Below are 21,919 nucleotides of genomic sequence, written 5' to 3'. Positions count from 1 at the left end.
GAAATAAGCCATGTGTTGTGTGAACCTTCTGGTTTTGGACTTTATGTGTGTTGGAGTCATAGCTACATAATTCCTGAAGCAACTGTTGTTTTTCTAAAAATATAGTAAATTGATAAATACATATGAATGGTGTTTTAGATGTTTCTTGTTAGTAATAGTTGTCTCTGTACTTCAATTTTTTTTTTTTTCATTAAAAGGTAGTAGGATACTAATTCAAGGAAAAAATGCCTTTAGGGGTGTGTGTTTATATACGCACATATGTACACATGTGTGTATGTGTATATGTATACACACACACCCCTACAGACAATTTTTTCTTTAACTAATATCCTACTCTGTGTGTGTATACACACACTTACAATTTTTACTCTTTAACTAATATCCTACTACCTACTCTGTGTTTATATATATATGTGTGTGTATATATATATATACACACACATATATATACACACTATATATATATATATATATATAAAAAAGAGTTCTAGGAAAAATTAATTTTATTAATTCTTTGTGATTTCTTTCTAGCTCCCTTTCCAATCATCAGAGCAGCCTCTCCCCTGCCTCAGTGTTGTCTTCAAGCACATCACATGCCGTAAGTCCTGTTTGCATTGCAAGAGAAATTTGGCTTATAGTCAGTTTATCTGATGATTAAGACCCTCTCTTAAAGTTCACGTGTCCCTGTACACTAAGATCTGCAACAAGAGCCTTATCTCGGGGAAGAAGGACTGCCAGCCCTCTAGTGGTAAAAAACGTCTTTACCACTTGTGATTTGTACTAGATCAGGAGTGGCTATTACAGAGACTTGCCAGTCACACAACTGCAGAGGGAATTTTTGTGCCAGCAAGGGGGAATGGAATAAAGAAATAATTTCTTTTAACAAATGTATTTAAAAAAAAAAAATAAATCTTTAGAAGTGGCTGTCTGAAACTGCTCCAAAATGTGGACTGTTAGCAGTCTCCACTGGAGAGATTAGCTGGCAAAATTGAGGTGATGGAATGATACATGTCATGACAAATGCCTCATGACAGATGATTTTAGAGTTTACCATGTGGCATTGTTGTCACCTGTGTATTTAATGCATTTGAGATAACAAGGTAAATGGTAGTGAACACAGTGCTCTAGATGAGGTTGCACAAATGAAAGTCAGAGACTCTGCCTTGTTCTGTGATGGGGTACTTCTGTACAATCCCAGTTGGGGTGTGCAGATAGGTTACTGCTTTTCTTTATGCCTATATTTTGGTTTGTAATGCTTCATCCCTGCTGAATATGTAACTTAAAAATTCACACTTATCCAAATGTCCTTTTCTGTTGTCAGAGTTGTTTTGGCTTCTGTGTGTTGATGACACTGTTTTGCAAATGTGATCAGCTTACAGCTAAGGTACTCTATTGTCCTGGTTTCAAACCAGGAACTCCTTTATCCTCATGTGTTCCTGTAATACATCTGGTCTACGTTTGAGTTTACCACATTGACTCTGTTGTGGGGCACTGCAGTTTTAATCTTTTAAATTCTACAAGTGCATGGAGGAAATCATGTTAGCAGTGTCCTGTATTCTGAAAACAAATACTGTCTTTTGGAAGAATATAGGAGTTTATTTAACATAACAAGTACTAGCTTAAAGGAATATACAAGCAAAGGGCAAGAAATAATGCAACGGAGTGACATTTGAGTTACCGTGGTATAATTTTGTGATGATACAGCGGTTTGAATTTAACTCTCATGTAATAATTTTCTTTGAATCCTGAAAAATCACAAGTATGCAACTTAGTTTCTTGCGTGGTATATAGATAATGCATATCTCTTGCATGTGCTGCTGTTGCTTAAGATTGATGGGGTTTTTTTGACACCCCACCCCCCCCAGCTTCTTCCACTGTCGTTTATTTGCCCTGTGATCCTCATTCTTTTTGTCTCCTTTCTAGCACACTAGTGTTGAGAACACAACTTCGCTCCAGCCCTCAACAACCTTTTCAACTGCTTCAACCTCAGCCACTAGCACCACCTCTTCAGTTGTCAGCATGGCAAGCAGTATGAACACTACAAACAGCCTTGGCCTGAGTGTTACCAGTGTGTCTATACCAGCTGCTACCACACGGGCAGCTCCCTTAGTGTCTTCAGGTTCGCAATATTAACAGATCATGTGGTTAGACAGAGGACTTCAGTCAGCAAGGCTGTCAGTTGAGCATCTCACCAGCCATAACCATGCTAAGAAATCCACACTCTTGACTAGCATTTTCAGCATGCTTTATTTGCTGGCTCATAAAATAAAGTTGCCTGGTTTTGTGTATTTGACATATTTGTTAGGGTGTTATGCGGTATTTATATAGCATGTTCCATCCCCAAAGAGCTTTATAAATAGACACCAGAGCAGTTCTGACTTTGGAAGTTTTGGGCTAGGAGATTCACCCAGTTTGTGTTCCAGGTTGTGATCAGCTCTTGGCTGTCAGTTCACATTAGCTTTAATTTCAGTCTTCTCTGTGACTTGAATTCATTTGGCAGTATCAAAATATACTACAGTGTCCTCATTATCATATACCACATCCCTACTGCCACATCTACAGAAAGGAAGAAAGTGTCTGATGTCTGGGTCATTCCACAGCAAATAGCACTTCAGAAAAAGGGTCCACAGAGAGAGAAGGTGGGGAGGCTTCTTGCACTGAAGTGGAAGCAATGCTAAATTCTCTCTTGCTTCTCTAATCAACCTGAACTGCTAAAAGGAAATCCTATGGAGGGAAGTGAATGATTTAAATGTTAAGATCAAACTTACTTACAGAAGGATTTCTCATTCCCATACCTTGTAAATGAAGTGTCTGATGACTGGCCAAAGTGCATTTTTTTCACTCTTCTGCTTCCTAGTACTGCTTCGTGGAGGCAACTGAAACTGTTTCAATCTTCTTCTCTTTGCTATTCTCAGCTGCAGTAAGTCACCCACAAAAAGTATGCTGGCAACATTTAGTGCTTTCCAGTCTATTGCTGGCGATAAGGGGGAATGTGGTGACAGAGCAGAAAATGAAAGGAGAGAATTTGCTCTCTTAGATTGAGAACAATGCCTAAATTTTGCCTTCAGGAGAGGATTGAGGAAAGGAGAAGTTTCTGTAATTCTTGTAATCCTCTTGGACAAAGTAAATGACAATCAGACTGTTCTCTGATGGGACTGCTTTCAGTCTTAAGTAGCCTGTGCTTTCCCTTCCTTGAGGCATGGTTAAACTCTTCAGGCTATTTTGAGCATTTTCATCAACCAGCATAAAATTCTTCTGCATAGTTCTGCTCTTTACAGGCTATGACAGTGCAGCCGCCAGGGCTTGTGAGCTCTCTTGTCTCAATGCTGAAGCCTTTTCTTTTCTAAAGGCTTGTTAAAGTGTCTGTATTTTGATTCTACAGGCAAAGCTCCCCCAAACCTGCCCCAAGGTGTACCGCCCTTGTTGCATAACCAGTATATTGTGGGACCTGGAGGACTTCTGCCTGCCTATCCAGTAAGCAATTTAATTGTTCCTGTCCTTGATTGCTTAACCCTTGGTGCAAGTGGGCCCTCCAGACCTGCTGCTGTCTATGCCAAGGCATTTCTGTTGGCACATGTTGCACCTGGAATTCTTGTTCCAAATGCTGAAGGATATATGAAATATATTCAGTGGGGGTTTACTGTTGATAGTAAACTGCAGAACTGTTGGTACAGACCTGATTTGGCTGCTGTTGAAGCTAAACATGCGTGTTGCTATGATTTTCAGTGGTATCAGGTTTTAGGCCCTTTGACTCATTCAGGTTTGGAAAATTAGACTCAGGAAAATTAGACTCATTCAGGTTTGTGTAACTGGAATAGATTTACTATAGTAATGGTTGAAATGTACCATGTGTCCTGTCTATCATACTTAGAAATATTGCATATAGCTTTTTGATGTCTGAGCGGGATCAACATATTTTTGGTTATCTGTTTTTTAAATCAGAAACTTTATTTTAATCATCTTTCTGTATCACACTGAATGTGAGGGGATACCATACATTGTTTTGTGGTCTAGTCATCTAATCTTAAATCCTGCTGTTCTCAGAAGTAATGATTGCAGGAAAGAAGGCTGTTGCTCTTATTCCCAAATCCGAATGCCCTGTAGACTTTTCACAAGTTGATGAATGATGCATCTGTGAAAACAGTATTGAAGATGGGACAGTCAAACTCTCCTCAGAGGACTGCTGTCACCAAGAAACAACATCAGAGTGACAAGCCATTTTAAGTTTAGCTCTACTAGCCTATAAATGCTATGATGCGCCATGATGGCACAATGCGATATATAGCTGTACACCTTTAAAATAGACTGGGCCTAGGTCAAACTCTGTTTAAAGCCCCAAATTGGTCAGTGTCACAGAAAAGTGTTATAATGATGTTGTATTTTTATCTGTCTTTAAGCAGATTTATGGTTATGATGATCTCCAGATGTTTCAATCCAGGCTGCCAATGGTAAGTAAATGGCTTGGTTTATTTAATTTTAAACAAGTTATCTTCAGTGTTGATCATTTGTGCAACACAAATTGGTTAATTTAATGGTGATTAAGAGCTTATCCTTATGTTCTATATTCTAGTTTCTTAAATATCCACAGTTTCTCTAGGTGGTGTAAATTGATATAGAGCAACTGTTGCATCGTGCATTTGTCCATCTGCAAATTCTGTAAATAGAAGCAAGTGTGCTCTGTGCTTGTGAGTGGAGAAATTCTTAATTGTTGCAGCAACAGTATGACATCTTGTCAAATCTAGTTGAAAACTGAGCATGAATGTCTTCTTTTGCCAAGAGGTAGGGTTGAACAGCAACTACACAAATTGGCAGCCAGTAGGTGCATCTGACAGGTTTTGGAGGTGCTCATAGGTGGAGACCTTTGCATATGCATCATGGTGACAAATGCAGGTGAGCTGCAGGATGGAGAGTATACGAAGTTTTCTTCCTTACCTGGATCCAGAATGTAAATGGCATGTGAGAGATGTTGAGCTCCCAGACAGATTCACAGAGAGCCTCAGCCTAGATTGCAGAATGGTAAAGACTTTTTTTTTTTTTCCAGAAGACTAGCATAAGAATCTTGCAGAGAAAGTTTGGTAGTATGTAACTGAAAAAAGTCACAGGATTCAGTGATGCAGTGTATCCATAGAGGCAGAAATGGAGCAATGAGCAGTGATCTGGAAAAGAAGTATCACTGGATGAATGCCATAATTAAAGGTCCAAGTTGGTACCAGGTCTTCCATGTGGAGTCTGGAGACAGCCAGAGTCAGATAGTCAAAGGTCAGTACAGGGATGTCCTAGACAAAACCCTGTCCAGCTGCACATCCTGAATTAAAAACATTAGCACATTAACGAAGCTTTTAATTACCTGATGAAGGCATGATCCTCGGAAGAATTGTCAACGGAAACAAATGCAATTATTTTCAGAGCAGCAAAATGACAAAATATTTGTATTTCTGGGGCCAGGAGAGACATGGTGTGGTGGGTTGACCCTGACTGGATGCCAGGTGCCCACCAAAGCTACTCTATCACTCCCCCTCCTCAGCTGGACAAGGGAGAGAAAAAAATATAATGAAAGGCTCATGGGCTGAGATAAAGACAGGGAGAGATCACTCACCAATTACTGTCATGGGCAAAACAGACTCAACTTGGGGAAATTAGTTTCATTTATTACCAATCAAATCAGAGTAGGATAATCAGAAATAAAAACAAATCTTAAAAACACCTTCCCCTCACCCCTCCCTTCTTCCTGGGCTCAACTTCACTCCGGATTTCTCTACCTCCTAACCCCAGCAGTGCAGGGGGACAGGGAGTGGGGGTTGCAGTCAGTTCATCACACGTTGTCTCTGCCGCTCCTCAGGGGGAGGACTCCTCACACTCTTGCCCTGTTCCAGCGTGGGGTCCCTCCCATGGGAGACAGTCCTCCACGAACTTCTCCAATGTGAGTTCTTCCCATGGGCTGCAGTTCTTCAACTGCGCCAGCATGGGTCCTTTCTACAGGGTGCAGTCCTTCAGGAACAGACTGTTCCAGTGTGGGTCCCCCGTGGGGTCCCAAGTCCTGCCAGAAAACCTGCTCCAGCGTGGGTTCCTCTCTCTCCATGGGTCCACAGATCCTGCCAGGAGCCTGCTCCAGAGTGGGCTTCCCACGGGGTCACAGCCTCCTTTGGGCATCCACCTGCTCTGGTGTGGGGTCCTCCACGGGCTGCAGGTGGATATCTGCTCCACCGTTAACCTCCATGGGCTGCAGGGGGACAGCCTGCCTCACCATGGTCTTCACCACAGGCTGCAGGGGAATCTCTGCTCTGGTGCCTGGAGCACCTCCTCCCCCTCCTTCTTCACTGACCTTGATGCCTGCAGAGTTGTTTCTCTCGCATATTCTCACTCCTCTCTTTGGCTACTGTTGTGCAGGGGTTTTTTTCCCCCTTCTTAAATATGTTATTCCAGAGGTGCTATCACCGTCGCTGATTGGCTCGGCCTTGGCCAGCAGTGGGTCCATCTTGGAGCTGGCTGGTATTGGCTCTATCGGACATAGGGGAAGCTTCTGGCATCTTCTCACAGAAGCCACCCCTGTAGCCCCCCCAGCTACCAAAACCTTGCGACACAAACCCAACACATGGTTACATTGGTAGGAGACAAAATGATTTCTAGGAGTGCTGTTCAACTTTTATCAGCCTGCGCTTCCCATGTGTTTGCTCAAATTTTTTGTTGCTCTCTGGGCAGGAGTGCTTTTTTCTATGTAGCTGTACCACAGGGCTGTGCAGGGCCTGGAGCAGAGTGTGCCTCTTGGTGGGGAGGTTTGGTTCTGAGGGACCAGGAGCTGAGAATTATTGACATTATGTACATGGAGTGACAGAAAATGGAGAGAAAAAAATCAATGGGTAATGCTTAATCAAAAATAAATACAGGAAAGCACATGGAGAAAAAAAAAATCTTAACCTGTCCATTAAGTCCAAGAGTAAGGCTGAACAAGGAAAATGTAAGGATTCATACCTTGTCCCTGTTGCCCTAGAATAGTTGGTGCTGCAAGGCGTTTTCAGGCAGCGCAACGAGAGAGTTGTGAAAAATGCCTGAAGTGGCAAGAGTAGCAGAATTCAGCCTAATCAAAGCGATCTCTGCTGTGCCTCTCCTTCGTAGAATCATCGAATGGTTTGGGTTGGGAGGGACCTTTAAAGGTGATCTAGTCCAAACCCCCAGCAATGAGCAGGGACGTCCTCAACAAGATCAGGTTGCTCAGAGCCCCATCCAACCTGACCTTGAATGTTTCCAGGGATGGGGCTTCTACCACCTCTCTGGGCAAAGAGGTTGGGGAAAGTGCCTCCTTGGGGAGGTGCCCAAGAGAAGAGTGGGCAGGGGCTCCGCAGAGCCCTGTTTGGAGCAGGGCTTGGAGTAGGTGTTGAGTGGCGGTGGCTTCCCCCCGCCCCAAAGGCTCGTTCCCGTGCTCCTGAGACAAGAGGCGCTGGCAAGCTTTTTGCAAGAGGTCTTTATTTTCTGTCGAGTAATAAATAGGTGAATAAATAGATAAAACCCATTGTCAGAATAAATAGAATAAGTTGTATAAATAGAGGAGCAGTCAGTGGAGGCCGAGGGTGCGGGGCCGTTCTTGCAGCGGCTCTTGCCGTGGGTCAGGGGAGGCGGGAGAGCAGCGGTGGGGATGGGGCGGTGGCCCAGAAGTGGTGGTGGGGGTGCGTGGGGCCGAGCGGGTTGGTCGGGGTCGTTGGGCTAGTTGCGCATGGCGCGGGTGAGGTTGTGGAGGCGTTGGAAGCAGACGCGAGCTTCGAGGCGGACGTGGTCCCAGGCGCAGGCGCTGTGGTTGTGGGTGTGGAGGAAGTCCTGGATGTGCCGGAAGTATTTGTTGATGCTGAGCAGCAGGTTGCGGGGCCCTTGCCTTTTGAAGAGCATCCTGTCAGTTGGCAGGCATTGCTCCAGGTCATGTTTGTAATGCTGGAGGCTGTTGAGGAGGTGGTGGCGTGCCTGTGCGTCCCAGTGTGGGGGCGTGCTGGGGCTGCTGAGGGTGGCGAAGAGGTGCTGGAGGATGCGTAGGGCGGTGGCAGCGGCTTGCTGTGGGGGGTTGGTGTGGAGGAGGGTGTCGGGGAAGGGGAAGGGCGCGTGCTGGTGGTGGCAGGGCTGTGGCGGGCTGGGAGCCACGGCCTGGAGGAGCTGGAGGCTGTCCCAGGGGAAGGTGGCGTCGCGGGGACGCAGGTGGTGGCAGGCGAGGGTGGTGGCGAGAGCCGTCAGGAGGAGCAGGAGCGCCGGGGCGCCGTGCCGCAGGCGGGGCTGTGGGGATGCGGGCGCAGCCATGGTGGGGCTGTGGGTGGTGCTGGGCAGGAGCCTGGTCGGGCTGGGTGGTGGTGCGTGTGGGCGCCGTGCTTGGGGTGCTGCCGGGCGGCCGGCTTTATGTGGTGCGACGGCTTTCCTTTCATCATCATCTAGACAGAATTTCCCTGTTTCCATTTTCAGTTTTGCTTTCTGTTTTCTTTCTCCTGAGGGCTTTTGTTGTGCTTGTCAAAGTGTGAGCAGGAAGTAGCCCTGCCCTAGGGAAGGGGAGCTGGTTCTTTCCTAGGGCTGCTGTTGGGGTGGGGGCGCCCGGCTCCTGTGCTGTTACAGTTCAGCGGGGGATGTGAAAACGTGGCAGCAGAGGCTTTTGGGGCAGCTGTGCTGGGGATGCATTTCAGGGTTTCCTTTTTGTCTATTTTGTGAGTTGTCTTTTTTGGTTCTTATTTTCAAGTTTCTTTGCCTACCAACATCTATTTTTCTTATTTCATGCTCTGATATTATTTGTATATATGAGTTAATGCATGTTTTCCTCTATTTCTTATTGACAAATATTTTTAGTTTGTCACTCTTTTTTAAAAATTATTATTATTATTATTATTTTAAATTTTTCCTTTCTCTATAGCATCTGCAGCTTTGCTGGTGGAAGAGTTTTTCCTCTATCTGCAAATACCTTGCAGAATATTTTGGGGGTCATGTCATCCCCCCTGCCTCCGAGTTATTGTCCATATAGATGTCATATATAAATATGACATATATAAATATATATGTTTATATAATATATAAATTAATATATAAATGTCACGAAGGATTTTTCATCAACTATTCATGCAATGATTGTGATTTCTAGATTTTGGGGGGCTTTTTATTGTTTTGAGTTTGTTGTAGAAATTAGGCAACATTAGGTGTTTGGGAGGCAGGAGCAGGTGGGAATATTTGTCTTTGTCCTGCTGGTCCACTTACATCTAGAAAGTGAAAGTGGGCAGAGTCCCAAGTGCAAGTCGTCACTGCTTCCTGGGAGGCTTCCAGCAGCGAGAGGTACCAGTGGCTGCCAATACAACGAGAATGGGGGTTTCTCCTGAGGTTTGGGAGAGGGTTCTTTTTTAATGTAACTTAATTAATTAATGTGTATATTGATGCTGTAAATTCTCACTGTGGTTTTTTGAATTTTTTTTTTTGTGTGTGTATTGCATTGGGATATGCTGTCTTTTCTGTTAGTCTGTTGCAGGCTGCCTGTGTAGCAGAGATCTCACAACAGCCTTCGCTTCTGTGTGTGGCACCTAGCGAGCTGCTTGGTGGAGCTTAAATCTATTACATCAGATCACTTACCATTTTTCAGTCCTTTTCTGTCTCACTTTTTGAGTGTATTCCTGATATTTCAGTTTTGACTTTAGGCATCTTCTCTTGCATGCCTTCTGTAGGTGAGGAAATACTCGTGTTGTCTGAAGAGCAGAGTATCTCTTCTGATGTTTTCCTATGGGTGGGCATGAAGTGCAAAGGTAACTGGCTTGCACTCATATTTTCTAATGATTTTTTGTTTTGAATGTGTGTGTGCATAGGTGTGTGGGACTGGGATATGCAGCACTGATGTGGTTTTCCCCCACCTGAGAGGCAGTGGGAGTAACTGCAATCCTTAGATCCTGTTCTCATGCGTATTTGGTTATATTTTGTCTGGTTTATATAGGGGAAGATGCTAGTGTGTCAGTTCCAGTTCACAGCCACCGAATCCTGTTTAGATCTCTTCTCCAAATCTGCTTTTTGTGGCATTTTCCTCAGAAGGAGATGGGAGCGCTGCTTTTGAATAACCTGCTAAGACTTCTAATGTGAATTTGGTTGTGTTTTGTTAAGTGATTCATGCCAAAGTTTATAAGGTGGAATTACTTGGGAAGGAAAGGATGATGAAATATGGCACCATTTCAAGTTACAGAAAGTACCTGCAATACCAAATCTTTGCTGGATTATTTCATGTTCAGTGATGGAGGATTGGGTGTAGGAAACGGGGGTGATACACAGAAATGCAGCAAGGTGGAAAGTGCTGTCAACTCCAAGAAAGCATGTGAGGTACTGGGGCATTTGCATAGTGAGATATGAATAAGGAGCATGTTTTTCCAGTGTTGGAGAATGTGTGAAAATGGATACGTTAGTGGTTAAAGCATTAACTCTTGATGGATTGGAGGTGGTGGGGAGTAAACCATGAGAATTAGGAGGAAAAACGCTTAGTAGAGTACCAGCCCCACATGTGGAGCTCACACAGAGAGGGAAAGGCAAACTCTTCTCTTTTTCTCCCAAACTGAAGACAAAATGCTGCTTTGGTTTTGCTTGGTATGTCCTGTCATCTTGGAGTGCAAGCTTTCTAGGGTGAGGACTGTCTTACCTTCCTGTAGAGGACCTAGAAGAATGATTTAAGGCAGTGGTCTCTACCTTTTTTGATCACACACCTCATCAGTAAAAAATCTGTGAGCACTGGCCCCCAGTACATTTTTATTTCAAAATTATATACATATAATACTGTAGTAATATGTATGTTATAAAACATACCAAAAAAATTAAAAAGGATGAGAGAAAGGTTAAACAAACACTGTTTTTAAATTTTTTAAATTTTATGTTTTAATGGTACCAAAACCATTTTCTTCATGCACCCCAATGGATTGTCTTGCACACCCCACTTTGGAGACTACTGATTTGAGGTCTCCTGTAACGTAGTTTAAATAAATTTTCCAGTTTTCCAGTAGTAATTCTTTTTCTTGCTCTCGCTTTTTTTTTTTAACGTTTGCGCTGTTTTCCTAGGTGATGTTTCCACTTTTAGAAAACCAGGGCATGGTACAAGGGTGAAACCTTTAGACTACGTCCACGCTGTGATTACGGTCCTGGCCTGACCCCAGGTCTTTGGTCCCCCATGGTCTGTTGCTCTTCCAGGCACGGTCTCGCTGGAAAATGACAGCTCAGAGCTGAGGGTTGGGAGGGGAAAACATTTAGTTGTTGCCTTTAACTTACCATTAAGAGATTAAGTATTTGTATATAATATTAAAAACGTCTATAAAAGTAGGTTTACTTTGAAGTTGAGGATCCAAGTAAAATCTTCACCTCTGCTGTAAGCGATAAGGTCAGCTTCTGCACAAACTTCCTTTAGTTCTTTTTAAATGTTCTTATGCGTATAATACGGGGTTCATAAGAGCTGTCCAGCTCTGTTAGTTTCAACTATTAATAAATGATGATGTCTCTTTCCAAGGATTACTACGGAATTACATTCCCTGCTCCTGCAACCTTGACAGGCAGAGATGGGAGCCTTGCTAACAACCCGTACTCAGGTCAGTGCTATTTAAAGATGAGGATGGTAAGTGACATCCGCTGGTTTCTAAATGCAGTTCATCCTGCTGTTGCTGAAAGAGCAATTGTTTTTCCCTTCTGTAAACAGTTAAACCCATCAGTCCAAACTAGTCAAACAAAAGTGAGCATCTCCCTCTCAACCCTGACATTGATGTTTCTTCATGGTTTTGGTCAGTAATTCATATGTGATGACTTCTGGGACTAAGTTGGATAGCCTTCGAGAATAAGTGCAAAATTGTTATGAATGTAAATGGCAGTGTCATCTAGTGCCCTTCCTGAACACATACAGGTGCTTGAAAAATATTCTGTAGCTTCATCATTCTTCTCAAAATTCAACTGGCTTGCTTTCCTTTTTTGGCACTGCAATAGACCCCCCTCAGCAGCTCCCCATACTTTGTTACTGCTATTTTACCACTTGTATGTTCCCAGCAGGAGCTGCATCTAGCAGGCTCTCCCTCAACCTCCCCAAAGTTAACGGACTTCATTCCCAAAAACATGTGGTCCAAGAAGCCCTTCCTCATTTCTGCTCTTGCTCTTCAGTTATCATTGTGCAAAGATGACATGAATGCCATCCAGGATTTTCAGCCAGTGACTTTCATCCACTGATCCACTTTCATCCACTGCCATCTGATTACAGCTTAAAACTGTAGCCATAGGTGTTATAATTCCTATAATGATGGTATTGTGCGTTGTTGTACTTCTTGGTAACCAACAAAAAGGAATACTGGTTGGGAATGAGATAGATGTGATTGATGTATGTCACCTCCCTAAAAAACACGTGAACGTGCTGCTCTGTAGGCTGCCAGAAAATGCAAGTGTTCAGGAGTTTTCTGCTTCGTAATCACTTCTCTCGGGAGGCTGCTTTTGGGTTAATAACCAAATTTCCCTTCCTACTTCTTCAATAAGGTGGCCCGCGATGCAAGCCTTGCTTTCCTGGCCTTCAGCTACTGTCTCCAGAACTTTGGTGGTGTGAGGAACCGGACATCTAACTAGTCATGCTTGACAAATAAACAGACATTGACAAAAATATGCCCATCACTGCCTGTAAATCCTAACTTGCTCTCAGCCCATGAAGCTTAGCTAATCAGTTTAACCTCCAGGAGAGTCACACTTTAACCCAACAACCATTTGCTCTTTGGCTATTTACCATACTTCTGCTTTTAGCATGTTTTATTGCAATGATCTGATAGTAATGAATCTGCTCGGACCATGTGAGATAGGTAAGTATTGGTATCTCCATTTTATCAATGGATTAGCCATGGCACAGAGTTCTTGTGCCACGAACAGGCAATGTCCCTGTGGCCATCAGGAACAGAGACTGGGAGAGCACTTCCCATGAACAACTGTAGGCTTTCAAGTGTAGGATGTGCTCTCTTCTGTAGTTGTCTACTTGTATTCAGAGGATTTGAATCCTTTGAGTCCTCCACTTTTGGAATAGCTTTGATAGCTTTTCTGATCAGTTCTTTCTTTCGCAGGTGACGTAACAAAATTTGGCCGTGGGGATTCTGCCTCCCCTGCTCCTGCTACCACGCTCGCCCAGCCGCAGCAGAACCAGGCGCAGACTCATCATACAACTCAGCAGCCCTTCCTCAACCCAACCCTGCCCCCGGGGTACAGCTACACTGGGTTACCTTATTACGCTGGTGTGCCTGGCGTACCCAGTGCATTCCAGTATGGGCCAACCATGTTTGTAAGTGTGACAGCCTGAACTGTAACCCTCCCTTCGTGCCTCTGTGGTTTTGCTCTCTCCAGCTCAAACCTTCTGCATCTTGGAATCATGTAATGGTTTGGGTTGGAAGGGACCTTCAAAGATCATCTAGTCCAACCCCCTTGTCATGGGCAGAGACGTCTTTCACTAGATCAGGCTGCTCAAAGCCCCATCCAACCTGGCCTTGAACACTTTGTTGTGGTTTAACTCCAGCCAGCAACTAAGCACCACACAGCTGCTCACTCACTCCCCCACAGTGGGATGGGGGAGAGAATCGGAAGGGTAAAAGTGAGAAAACTCGTGGGTTGAGATAAAGACAGCTTAATAGGGAAAGCAAAAGACGTGCACACAAGCAAAGCAAAACAAGGAATTCATTCACTACTTCCCATGGGCAGGCAGGTGTTCAGCCATCTCCAGGAAAGCAGGGCTCCATCATGTGTAACAGTTACTTGGGAAGACAAACGCCATCACTCCAAATGTCCCTCCCTTCCTCCTCCTTCCCCCAGCTTTATATGCTGAGCATGACATCATATGGTATGGAATATCCCTTTGGTCAGTTGGGGTCAGCTGTCCCAGCTGTGTCCCCTCCCAGCTTCTTGTGCACCTGGCAGAGCATGGGAAGCTGAAAAGTCCTTGATTTAGTATAAGCACTACTTAGCAACAACTAAAACATCCCTGTATTATCACCACTGTTTTCAGCACAAATCCAAAACATAGCCCCATACTAGCTACTATGAAGAAAATTAACTCTATTCCAGCCAAAACCAGCACAACTTCCAATGATGGGGCACCCACAGCTTCTCTGGGCAACCTGTTCCAGTGTCTCACCACCCTCATCGTAAAAAACTTCTTCCTTATGTCCAATCTAAACCTGCCTTCTTTCAGTTTAAAACCATTGCCCTTTGTCCTGTCACTACAGGGCCTGGTAAAAAGTCTGCCCCCATCTTTCTTATAAGCCCCCTGTAAGCATTGAAAGGCCGCAATAAGGTCTCCCTGGAGCCTTCTCTTCTCCAGGCTGAACAACCCCAACTTTCTCAGCCTTTCCTCATGGGAGAGGTGTTCCAACCCTCTGATTGTTTTTGTGGCCCTCCTCTGGACCTGCTCTAACAGGTCCATGTCTTTCTTGTACTGGGAACCCTAGAGCTGGATCCAGTACTCAGGTGGGGTCTCATGAGAACAGAGTAATCTTTCCCAGTCTGAAAGGAATCTCCAAAAACGTGCAAGCATGAGAAAATAGGTGCAGTCCCTTCCCCAACAGGAAATTCATAAGGCCAGAACTCATGGACTCCTGTGCAGGTTACTGTAAATAGCAGACAGCTGCAGCTCATGGACTCAGTGTTCCTGAAAGCCCTTACCAGTCTCTGGAGAGTGAAGGAGAGACCCAAACCTGAGTCAGCGAGTTGAGAGCGCTTAGGAAATCTTTTCGAGGATGGAGGAGACCCCATTAAGTCAGAGAGCAGTGCTGGTAGTCTCAGGAGGAAGGTTATTTGGGAAGAGGTGATGCTCCAGGCAGAAGGGTAGATGAGTCTATTTTAGGGCCCTGTAGGATTGTGTTTCATGGAACAGCCTCAGGCAGGAATTGATGTTTTGTTTGATTCTGGAGGGAGAGCACTGTGGTTGCTCCTTCTTGGGTTTGTGGGTAAGAGTTTTCTGTTTACAGTCAGTGTATGAAAGAAATACGCAGCCTGTTCTGAGACAGGGTTGCACTGCAATCAGAGGGGCGGCTCTAGCAGAAAACTTGGGGCTTGCACAAATCCACTACAGCAAGTTACTGCTGAAAGTTTGAGTGCCATGTCCCATGCCATCCCAGTGCTCCCAATTCCAGATTAAATTTCCCATGAGGTGGAGGTGCCTTCCCCGCTAGATGGTAGGGGGAGCTTGTGTTTTGCGTGCCGTTCCCCAGTTAATAGTGCATTTTGTTCCCTTCCTTTGTCCAGGTACCTCCAGCATCTGCTAAACAGCATGGAGTCAACCTGAACACCGCGTCAACTCCTTTCCAGCAAGCGAGTGGCTATGGGCAGCACAGCTATGGAGCAGGTATGCTTACCACTGTGCCTTTCACGTGAGCATCTGTAGAGCTGCTTGCACACTTGTAACACCTTGTCTTGTACACACCGGCAGGCTATGATGACTTAACGCAGGGAACGGCAGCTGGAGATTACAGCAAAGGAGGCTACAGTGGGTCATCTCAAGCACAAAACAAATCTGCTGGCACTGGACCTGGGAAAGGTAACACATGAGACTTGAGGTTGCTCTTGAGTGGGATTTAGTAGGGCAAACTCCCAGTATTGCCAATGCTGTGCGGTCAACACAGCAGCCAGCTCTAAACAGGGTCACGATCCAAGCTGTTTCTCCATCTCCCGTATACAAAATGCTTTTTTAATGGCCCAAGTGTTCCTTCTAAACCTCATGGCTGAACTTTGCATAAGGATGTGTGTGGCTGATGCGCAGCTTTGTCCACAATTACACATGGGAGAAATGGTGAGCTGTTTCCTCTGCCAAAGTTTTCTTTGCTGAAGAATAGTGGTCCTGCAGTAGTGTCATGTTTTTGAAGCCTAAGCAGCTGGATGCTGCTGCTGAAATGGTTCTCTGCCAAATGATGACTAGATTTTGAGTTTCTTGGTAGGCACCTGAGATAGCCATGTGTTAGGGGCAAGCAGGGCAGTTCACACATCTCTGGGCTGTTGTTTCAGCTGCTGTCTGTACACCCTGTAACTCATCGCATTGTTTCATGCCTGGAAATGTTTCCTTTGTGACTGTAAAGGCTGAAGAATATACAGCTTATATGAAAGCTTTATTCTGCACATGCTGGTTAGACCTGAGAAATGTATACTGAACTGCTTAGCACTAACTAGTTCATCCTTGGGCTTAAGCAAATACCAAGCATTTGCTGTGCATTTGAAACACCAACTGGACTGTCTTCAGCCAAGAGCCAATCCAAGCTCTCCTCTGCGAAGGAGCAGTGTCCTAGGAAGGGTACAACCTTAGAGCAGTGCAAAACCCTCTGAGTCCAGTCCTCTGATTCACTGGCCAAAGGAACTGCTGGTTTTATTCTGATCTAAATTAAATTATTAGAGCCAGTCTTTATAAGACTCTGAATAAGTGGCTGGTTTGAGAGTCACCTCACTGGTAAGTGAGTGTTTCTGAGCCTGTTGTGGCACCAGCTGGTCCAGGTGGAAGCCAGTCTGAATCAGTGATATTAATTCTCTTGGGACAGAGGAGCATTGCAGACCTCACCCTTCTGCAGGATGTGAAAGGACAAGGGCTCAAATGTGTAGCAGATGCTGAGTCTCATCGCTCAGCACACTACTGGAAAGCACTTGAATGCTGCAATAGAGCCAAATGCATCCCTAATCCTAGGGGAAAGCTGGCTTTTCAGGAGCTTAAATGAGTGTTCAGTGCAGCCAGCTGCTGCCTGGTGAAGTGCATTTGAATCCAAGCGGTAACCGCTGGGTCATGGACATGGGTGATTTATTCCAGTGGGCTGATTTCCCGCTTTGCAGCGGAAGCAAGGAACCCAAGCCCTTTCTTCTCTTCCCGTGTGGGGTGCTGTGGGTTTGAGAGCATGGAGAACCCTGCTGGACTGGCCGGCAGCAGCAGCAGGGCGTGTGGTGCAGCGGCTGCGGACGAAGGTGCATCCACTGAGGCCGCTGGAGGTGCCCGGAGCAAAGCATGGGGCTCACACTTGGGTGGTGGTTGACTTTTCTCATTGTCAGTGGCTTTTTTATTTTCCAGGTGTTTCTGTGACCTCAAGTAACACAGGTGTGCCTGATATCAGTGGCTCAGTCTATAACAAGACTCAGGTGAGCAACACTGGACCCTCCTCCCTCATGGCCTGAGGCCAGGCCAATGGCTCCCCTCCTGTTCCCAGGCTGGTTGGTCTCAGGGTCAGCAGGCCATGGCATTTCTTACGCTGGCTCTGTTTGCTGTTGGAATGGAGTCTTGCCCTCTGTCCCACTGTTTCTGCCATGTCAGCTCCTGACGGCAGCTGCTGGCATAGGCGCAGTGCTCTACGCTGCTGCATGTTGCCTGTGCTTCCCCATGCGAGCTGTGTCCTGGGTGCAAATGAAATGTGATGTTGCTAATGTTTTTAGTCAAAATAGCCCCCAAAGCAGGTGAGTCGAGAGGCCATTTGCTTTTCACCAGAGAGACCAGTCAGTAGTGCCCACCCCTAACAGCTGAGGGTCCCTGTCCCATGCTCTCCTGTGGCCATTGCTCAGCATACAGCTTCCCTGGGAAAGCAGAAAGCACTTTGACAAGCTGTGGTGTGCAGTGGGCTTATGTCCAGCTCCTGTTTTCTCCTCCTTGCACCCTCAGCCGGGATGATCGGTGTCTGGCTGTGATCCATGCTTACAGGTAGGAAGCCAGCTCTCAGCTACATGCTTAGCATTAGGGGTCAAGTTTTGGCCATGGGAAGGAAAATCTTATTGCAAGTTGTTCTTGCATTTTTGCTGGGTCGCCCTGGGTGGGTTGAGTGATTCAAGGCTGAGCTCCAGCAATGTGAGAAGGACTGATTTCAGGCAGCTGCTGTCACCCCATGTCCCACTGAGTAAAAAGAGGTTAGGGAAAAAAGGAACACAGTAGCTGTGGAAATGAAAATAAAATAAAATGTTGGAGGCATTAGTGCAGAAATACGAGAACAGGTGAGAACAGGAGCTGAAACGCATCTGCTGAAGTGCTCGCAGGTATTCAGTGTGACTTGGTTTGCTTATGGGGTTGGTGAAAGGTTCAGGTGATGTGTGTTTGGGCCACTCTTGTTCTTGTCTGGTCACCGTGGGGCTGCTCACACCACTCTCTGACATTATTCCCCTCGCCTCCCCTGCAGACGTTTGACAAGCAGGGATTCCACGCTGGCACACCACCTCCTTTCAGCCTGCCCTCTGCTCTTGGATCAACTGGGCCCCTGAACCCTGGTGCTGCCCCGGGTTATGCTCCAGCCCCGTTTCTCCATATCCTGCCAGCGCATCAGCAGCCTCATTCCCAGATGCTGCATCACCATCTTCAGCAAGATGGGCAGGTGAGTCGGTCCCTTCTGCCTCTGCAGTGTGCCTGAGGGCAGATTGCTCCCACCCACATCCCAGCAGGGTCTTGGGGGTTTTTGCTTCCTTCTGGTTTTTGCTTTGTTCATTGGGAAAGGGCCTTGACAATGATTGCAGACTGACAGATGCCATTGACCAGCTTGGGGAGGGTACCTCATAAAATTTAGCAAGGGGAAGTGCAAAGTCCTGCCCCTGGGGAGGAACAACCCCATGCACCAGTATATGCTGAGGGCCCAAGCAGTTTGGCAGAAAAGGCCCTGGGGGGTCCTGGTGGACATCAAGTTGACCATGAGCCAACAGTGTGCCCTTGCCAACAAAGGTGGCCAACGGTATCCTGGGCTGCATTAGGCAAAGTATTGCCAGCAGGTCGAGGGAGCTGATCTTTCCCCTCTGCTCAGCACTGGTGAGGCCACACCTGGAGTGCTGTCTCCAGTTCTGGACTCCCTAGTACAAGAGAGACATGGATGTACTGGAGAGTCCAACAAAGGGCCACAAGGATGATAATTTCTCCTGTGAGGAAAGGCTGAGAGAGCTGGGACTGTTCAGCCTGGAGAAGAGAAGACTGAGAGGGCATCTCATCAATGTATATAAATACCTGAAGGGAGAGTGTAAAGGGGATGGAGCCAGGCTCTTTCCAGTGGTGCCCAGTGACAGGACCAGAGGCAATGGGCACAAATTGAAATACAGGAGGTTCCCTCTGAACATCAGGAAACACTTTTTTTTACTGGGATGGTGACCAAGCACTGGCACAGGTTGGTTGTGGAGTCTCCATCCTTGGAGCTGTCTGGACACAGTCTTGGGCAACTGGCTCTAGGGGACCCTGCTTGAGCAGAGGGGTTGGACAAGATACCTCGAGAGGTCCCTGCCAGCCTCAGCCAGCCTGTGATTCTGTGAAAGATGCCATCCTGATGTGGGGTGTAGAGAGATGGGCTGTGAGGTGTGAAGCTGAGGCAGGCACTGCTGTCCCCTGACTGTGGCAGGAGAGCAGGATGTGAGCACTTGTACTCTAACTCTGGGGGAAAAATCAAGCATCCCCTTGCAGGTTGCGTGTTGGCTCCAATTTGATTTCACCAGCCCATACGTTTCCCTTCCTCATTATAAATGTTCCCTGAAAAAAGTGTTCTGCCTTAGAGTCCAGAAATAGGAAATGACTTCTCTCTCTGAATGTGTGACATCCTTGGCTCTGTTCACCTTGAGAGCTCTCCTTTGCTGTCCCCAGTCCTGCTCCTCTCCTTCCTTGTGCTTGAACCTATCTTGGGTGGGGGGCGGTGGGATGGTGCGTCCCCATGCTCCTGCTTAGTGTCTCTGTGGCCGTTCGTCCTGGATTGCAAGATGCGGAGATGTTGCAGAGCAGAAACAGATCCATTTGGGGGGGAGCATTGCTGCCTTGGTGGGTGTCAGGGCTGTCCCCGTGGGTGGCATCTCTTCTGGTGACATTCAGGTGGGCTCATCTTCCTGGGAGTGCTGATGCCCATGTCTCCTTCCTTTCCGATTTCTAGGGTGGATCTGGCCAACGCAACCAACCCAGCACCATGCAACAAAAGTCTCAGGCTACCAAAACTGCCTATGGCACTTCTCCATACTGGACAAACTAAATCCGAAACCGGGGAGGGGGGAGAGAATGAAAGGAGAGGAGAAGAGAAAAAAAAACAAAAAGAGAAAAAGAAAAAAAAGCTGAAGTCCATTCCTGGAATTATTAGGAAAAGAAGTAACTGCTCAGCCAAACATCTGTGCGGGGAGAACTGCAGCCAGCCAGCCATCCTCTGTGTGACTCGCCCGCTTCCTCTTTGAGTTGCTGTTGTATGTAATATATTTATGTATGTATTTGTAAATGTAATAGAGCCTAAATGTGGTCTTCTGCATCTTGCAGCCTATTTTATTTTCTTTGTAGGAAAACTAATTATTCATTTCCCATCTGCACCAGGGCATCCTTCCTTGTTTTTTTTTTTTAAGCTCTATGGGCTTTATAACTGTCAAAGACAAACTGCCATTTTTTTGGAGCTGGAGGCCATTTATTTAATGCAGTTCTAAATTTAGGCAAATAAGGAGGCCTGCCCCACCCCACCCCACCCCCCAACCTCCCCCAAAAAAGGAATCAAAAAGAATCAAGATGTGTCCTGTTGGTTTGATTTTTGCCCCCAGCATAGCTGTTACTTTAAAGAGAAAAACAAAAAAAAGAAAGAAAAAAAATGTTTTGTGGGCCTTCCCCTTTCTTTTGTCTCTCCCCTCCCTCTTGCTGTGGAAGATTGAACTCTTGTGGGCAGTTTGGTCACTGTGGCCCTGAGCTGCAGCCTCAGCTTTTTATTTTTCAATTTTTGAAGAATAAAAAAAAAGAGACAGGGTTTTCTTTTTTGTTTGTGGGGGGGTTTTTTGTTTCTCTAGCAAGAGACTTTGGATGGCTCAGTGTGTCCTGGAACCTCCTTTGCATCATTAGAGGCAAAAACTATGTAGCGGTTTCTTAAATAAAAGTATAAGCTGTGTCTTGTACCTCTTTTTGCCCTGAGCCACCCTGCCCAGGAAAGCCAGAACTACTGGATGGAACCTTCACCTGTCCTTCCCCACTTTTTTTAAAACAAAGACCCTGGAGGCAACTCCTGGTCCTTCTTGTCCTACACCAGTGCGGTGAATGTTTTAGGAGTTTTATTTCTTTTTAGTCCTTCCTCCACCTAATAAAGATCTGCACATATCACTAGTGTTTGTCTGCATTTTCAAAGGCTCCAGGAGCACTTTTGCTTTTACTGCCTGTCCCTTTCCACCTGCTCCTGCAACAAGAGCTCAGCAGGGAGGGTAAGAGCACCAGATGGGTCTGCAGGGGCTGCTGAATACCATGACACAGGTGAGTGCACCTCGGTGCTGAAAGCTCACAGGCAGCCGCAGCAGGGATGGGATTCTGGGCAGCACCCTGGCTCCTGCCATAAGCATCCTCTGGCATTGTGCTCTGAGTCCCTCCAGAGCAGCTGGGATAGGTAAGGAGGGAGCAGACCTGCAGCACTGCCCTCCCTTGCTTTGCCCATGAGGTCCATGGCCTCCACCAGCAGGAAGGTCAGTGGTGAGGGCTCCTGAGGGACGGCTTCTGCCCCAGGCTCATCCTCTTGAGTGTCCTGGCCCCATGCAGCAGAGAAGGTGGGCAAATGTGAAGCTGTATGCATCCACACAGCAGGTGAGGGGCTTTTTTGCACTTCCCCATTCTGTTTCAAGACCCTCAAGAAAAAAAAATCTGTTACTACCATGAGAACCATGGTAGAAACCTACCATGAGAAAAATCTGTTTCTACCACAAGAACCACTTTTCTTTCCTAGAGTCACACTTCCACCAGCTCCTGTGAGACCCAGTTGGCTTGGAAGAAGTCAGTGTGTCACCCAGCCCTCCCCCTACCTCTGAGCAGCACGACATGACCTGCACTGGCCTTCCTCTGCCCCAGCACAAGTTTTGATACTGGTTAAACTTCAGCAGCTGCCACAAGCCCTTGGCAGCTGCTGTCCAACTGCCACCAGCTTTGGGGCTTGAATGTCAAGGAGGGCAAAAACGTTTCTGCAGGCTGGGGCCTTACTGCCAGTCTGTACAGGGGCTGCACCAGCAGCTGAACCTGCAGGGC

The 21,919-nt window shown here is 46.2% G+C and overlaps 2 protein-coding genes across 7 annotated transcripts in view; one reads left to right on the top strand and one right to left on the bottom strand.

Annotated features, from left to right (window-relative positions):
• The window catches only part of UBAP2 (ubiquitin associated protein 2), a 69,533-nt gene extending 48,965 nt beyond the window's left edge, over positions 1-20,568 (top strand). For 3 of the 6 annotated variants that reach the window (XM_072858735.1, XM_072858730.1, XM_072858731.1), the window contains 12 exons: positions 532-598; positions 1,924-2,119; positions 3,383-3,474; positions 4,398-4,448; positions 11,480-11,558; positions 12,484-12,546; positions 13,053-13,267; positions 15,223-15,322; positions 15,407-15,514; positions 17,021-17,088; positions 18,111-18,302; positions 19,824-20,568. In XM_072858735.1, the coding sequence (XP_072714836.1) occupies positions 532-598; positions 1,924-2,119; positions 3,383-3,474; positions 4,398-4,448; positions 11,480-11,558; positions 12,484-12,546; positions 13,053-13,267; positions 15,223-15,322; positions 15,407-15,514; positions 17,021-17,088; positions 18,111-18,302; positions 19,824-19,919 (1,327 nt within the window). In that variant the 3' untranslated portion in view covers positions 19,920-20,568. The remainder of the gene's footprint in view (positions 1-531; positions 599-1,923; positions 2,120-3,382; positions 3,475-4,397; positions 4,449-11,479; positions 11,559-12,483; positions 12,547-13,052; positions 13,268-15,222; positions 15,323-15,406; positions 15,515-17,020; positions 17,089-18,110; positions 18,303-19,823) is intronic. The other 3 variants (XM_072858732.1, XM_072858734.1, XM_072858733.1) reach the window with 3 other exon arrangements.
• LOC140650654 (interferon-like) lies at positions 7,699-8,277 on the bottom strand. Its single transcript, XM_072859283.1, has one exon. The coding sequence runs from the start codon at positions 8,275-8,277 to the stop codon at positions 7,699-7,701; it is 579 nt and encodes a 192-aa protein (XP_072715384.1).
• Positions 20,569-21,919: the final 1,351 nt, after the last annotated feature.

The sequence above is a fragment of the Ciconia boyciana genome, chromosome 4, assembly GCF_034638445.1.
Source record: "Ciconia boyciana chromosome 4, ASM3463844v1, whole genome shotgun sequence".
NCBI lineage: Eukaryota > Metazoa > Chordata > Aves > Ciconiiformes > Ciconiidae > Ciconia > Ciconia boyciana.
The sequence above is the reverse complement of the archived record's forward strand: the minus strand, read 5'-3'. Positions and strand labels throughout refer to the sequence as shown.

Coding starts and splice junctions, on each gene's coding strand:
- LOC140650654 (XM_072859283.1), bottom strand. CDS start 8,277: ATGGCTGCGCCCGCATCCCCACAGCCCCGCCTGCGGCACGGCGCCCCG.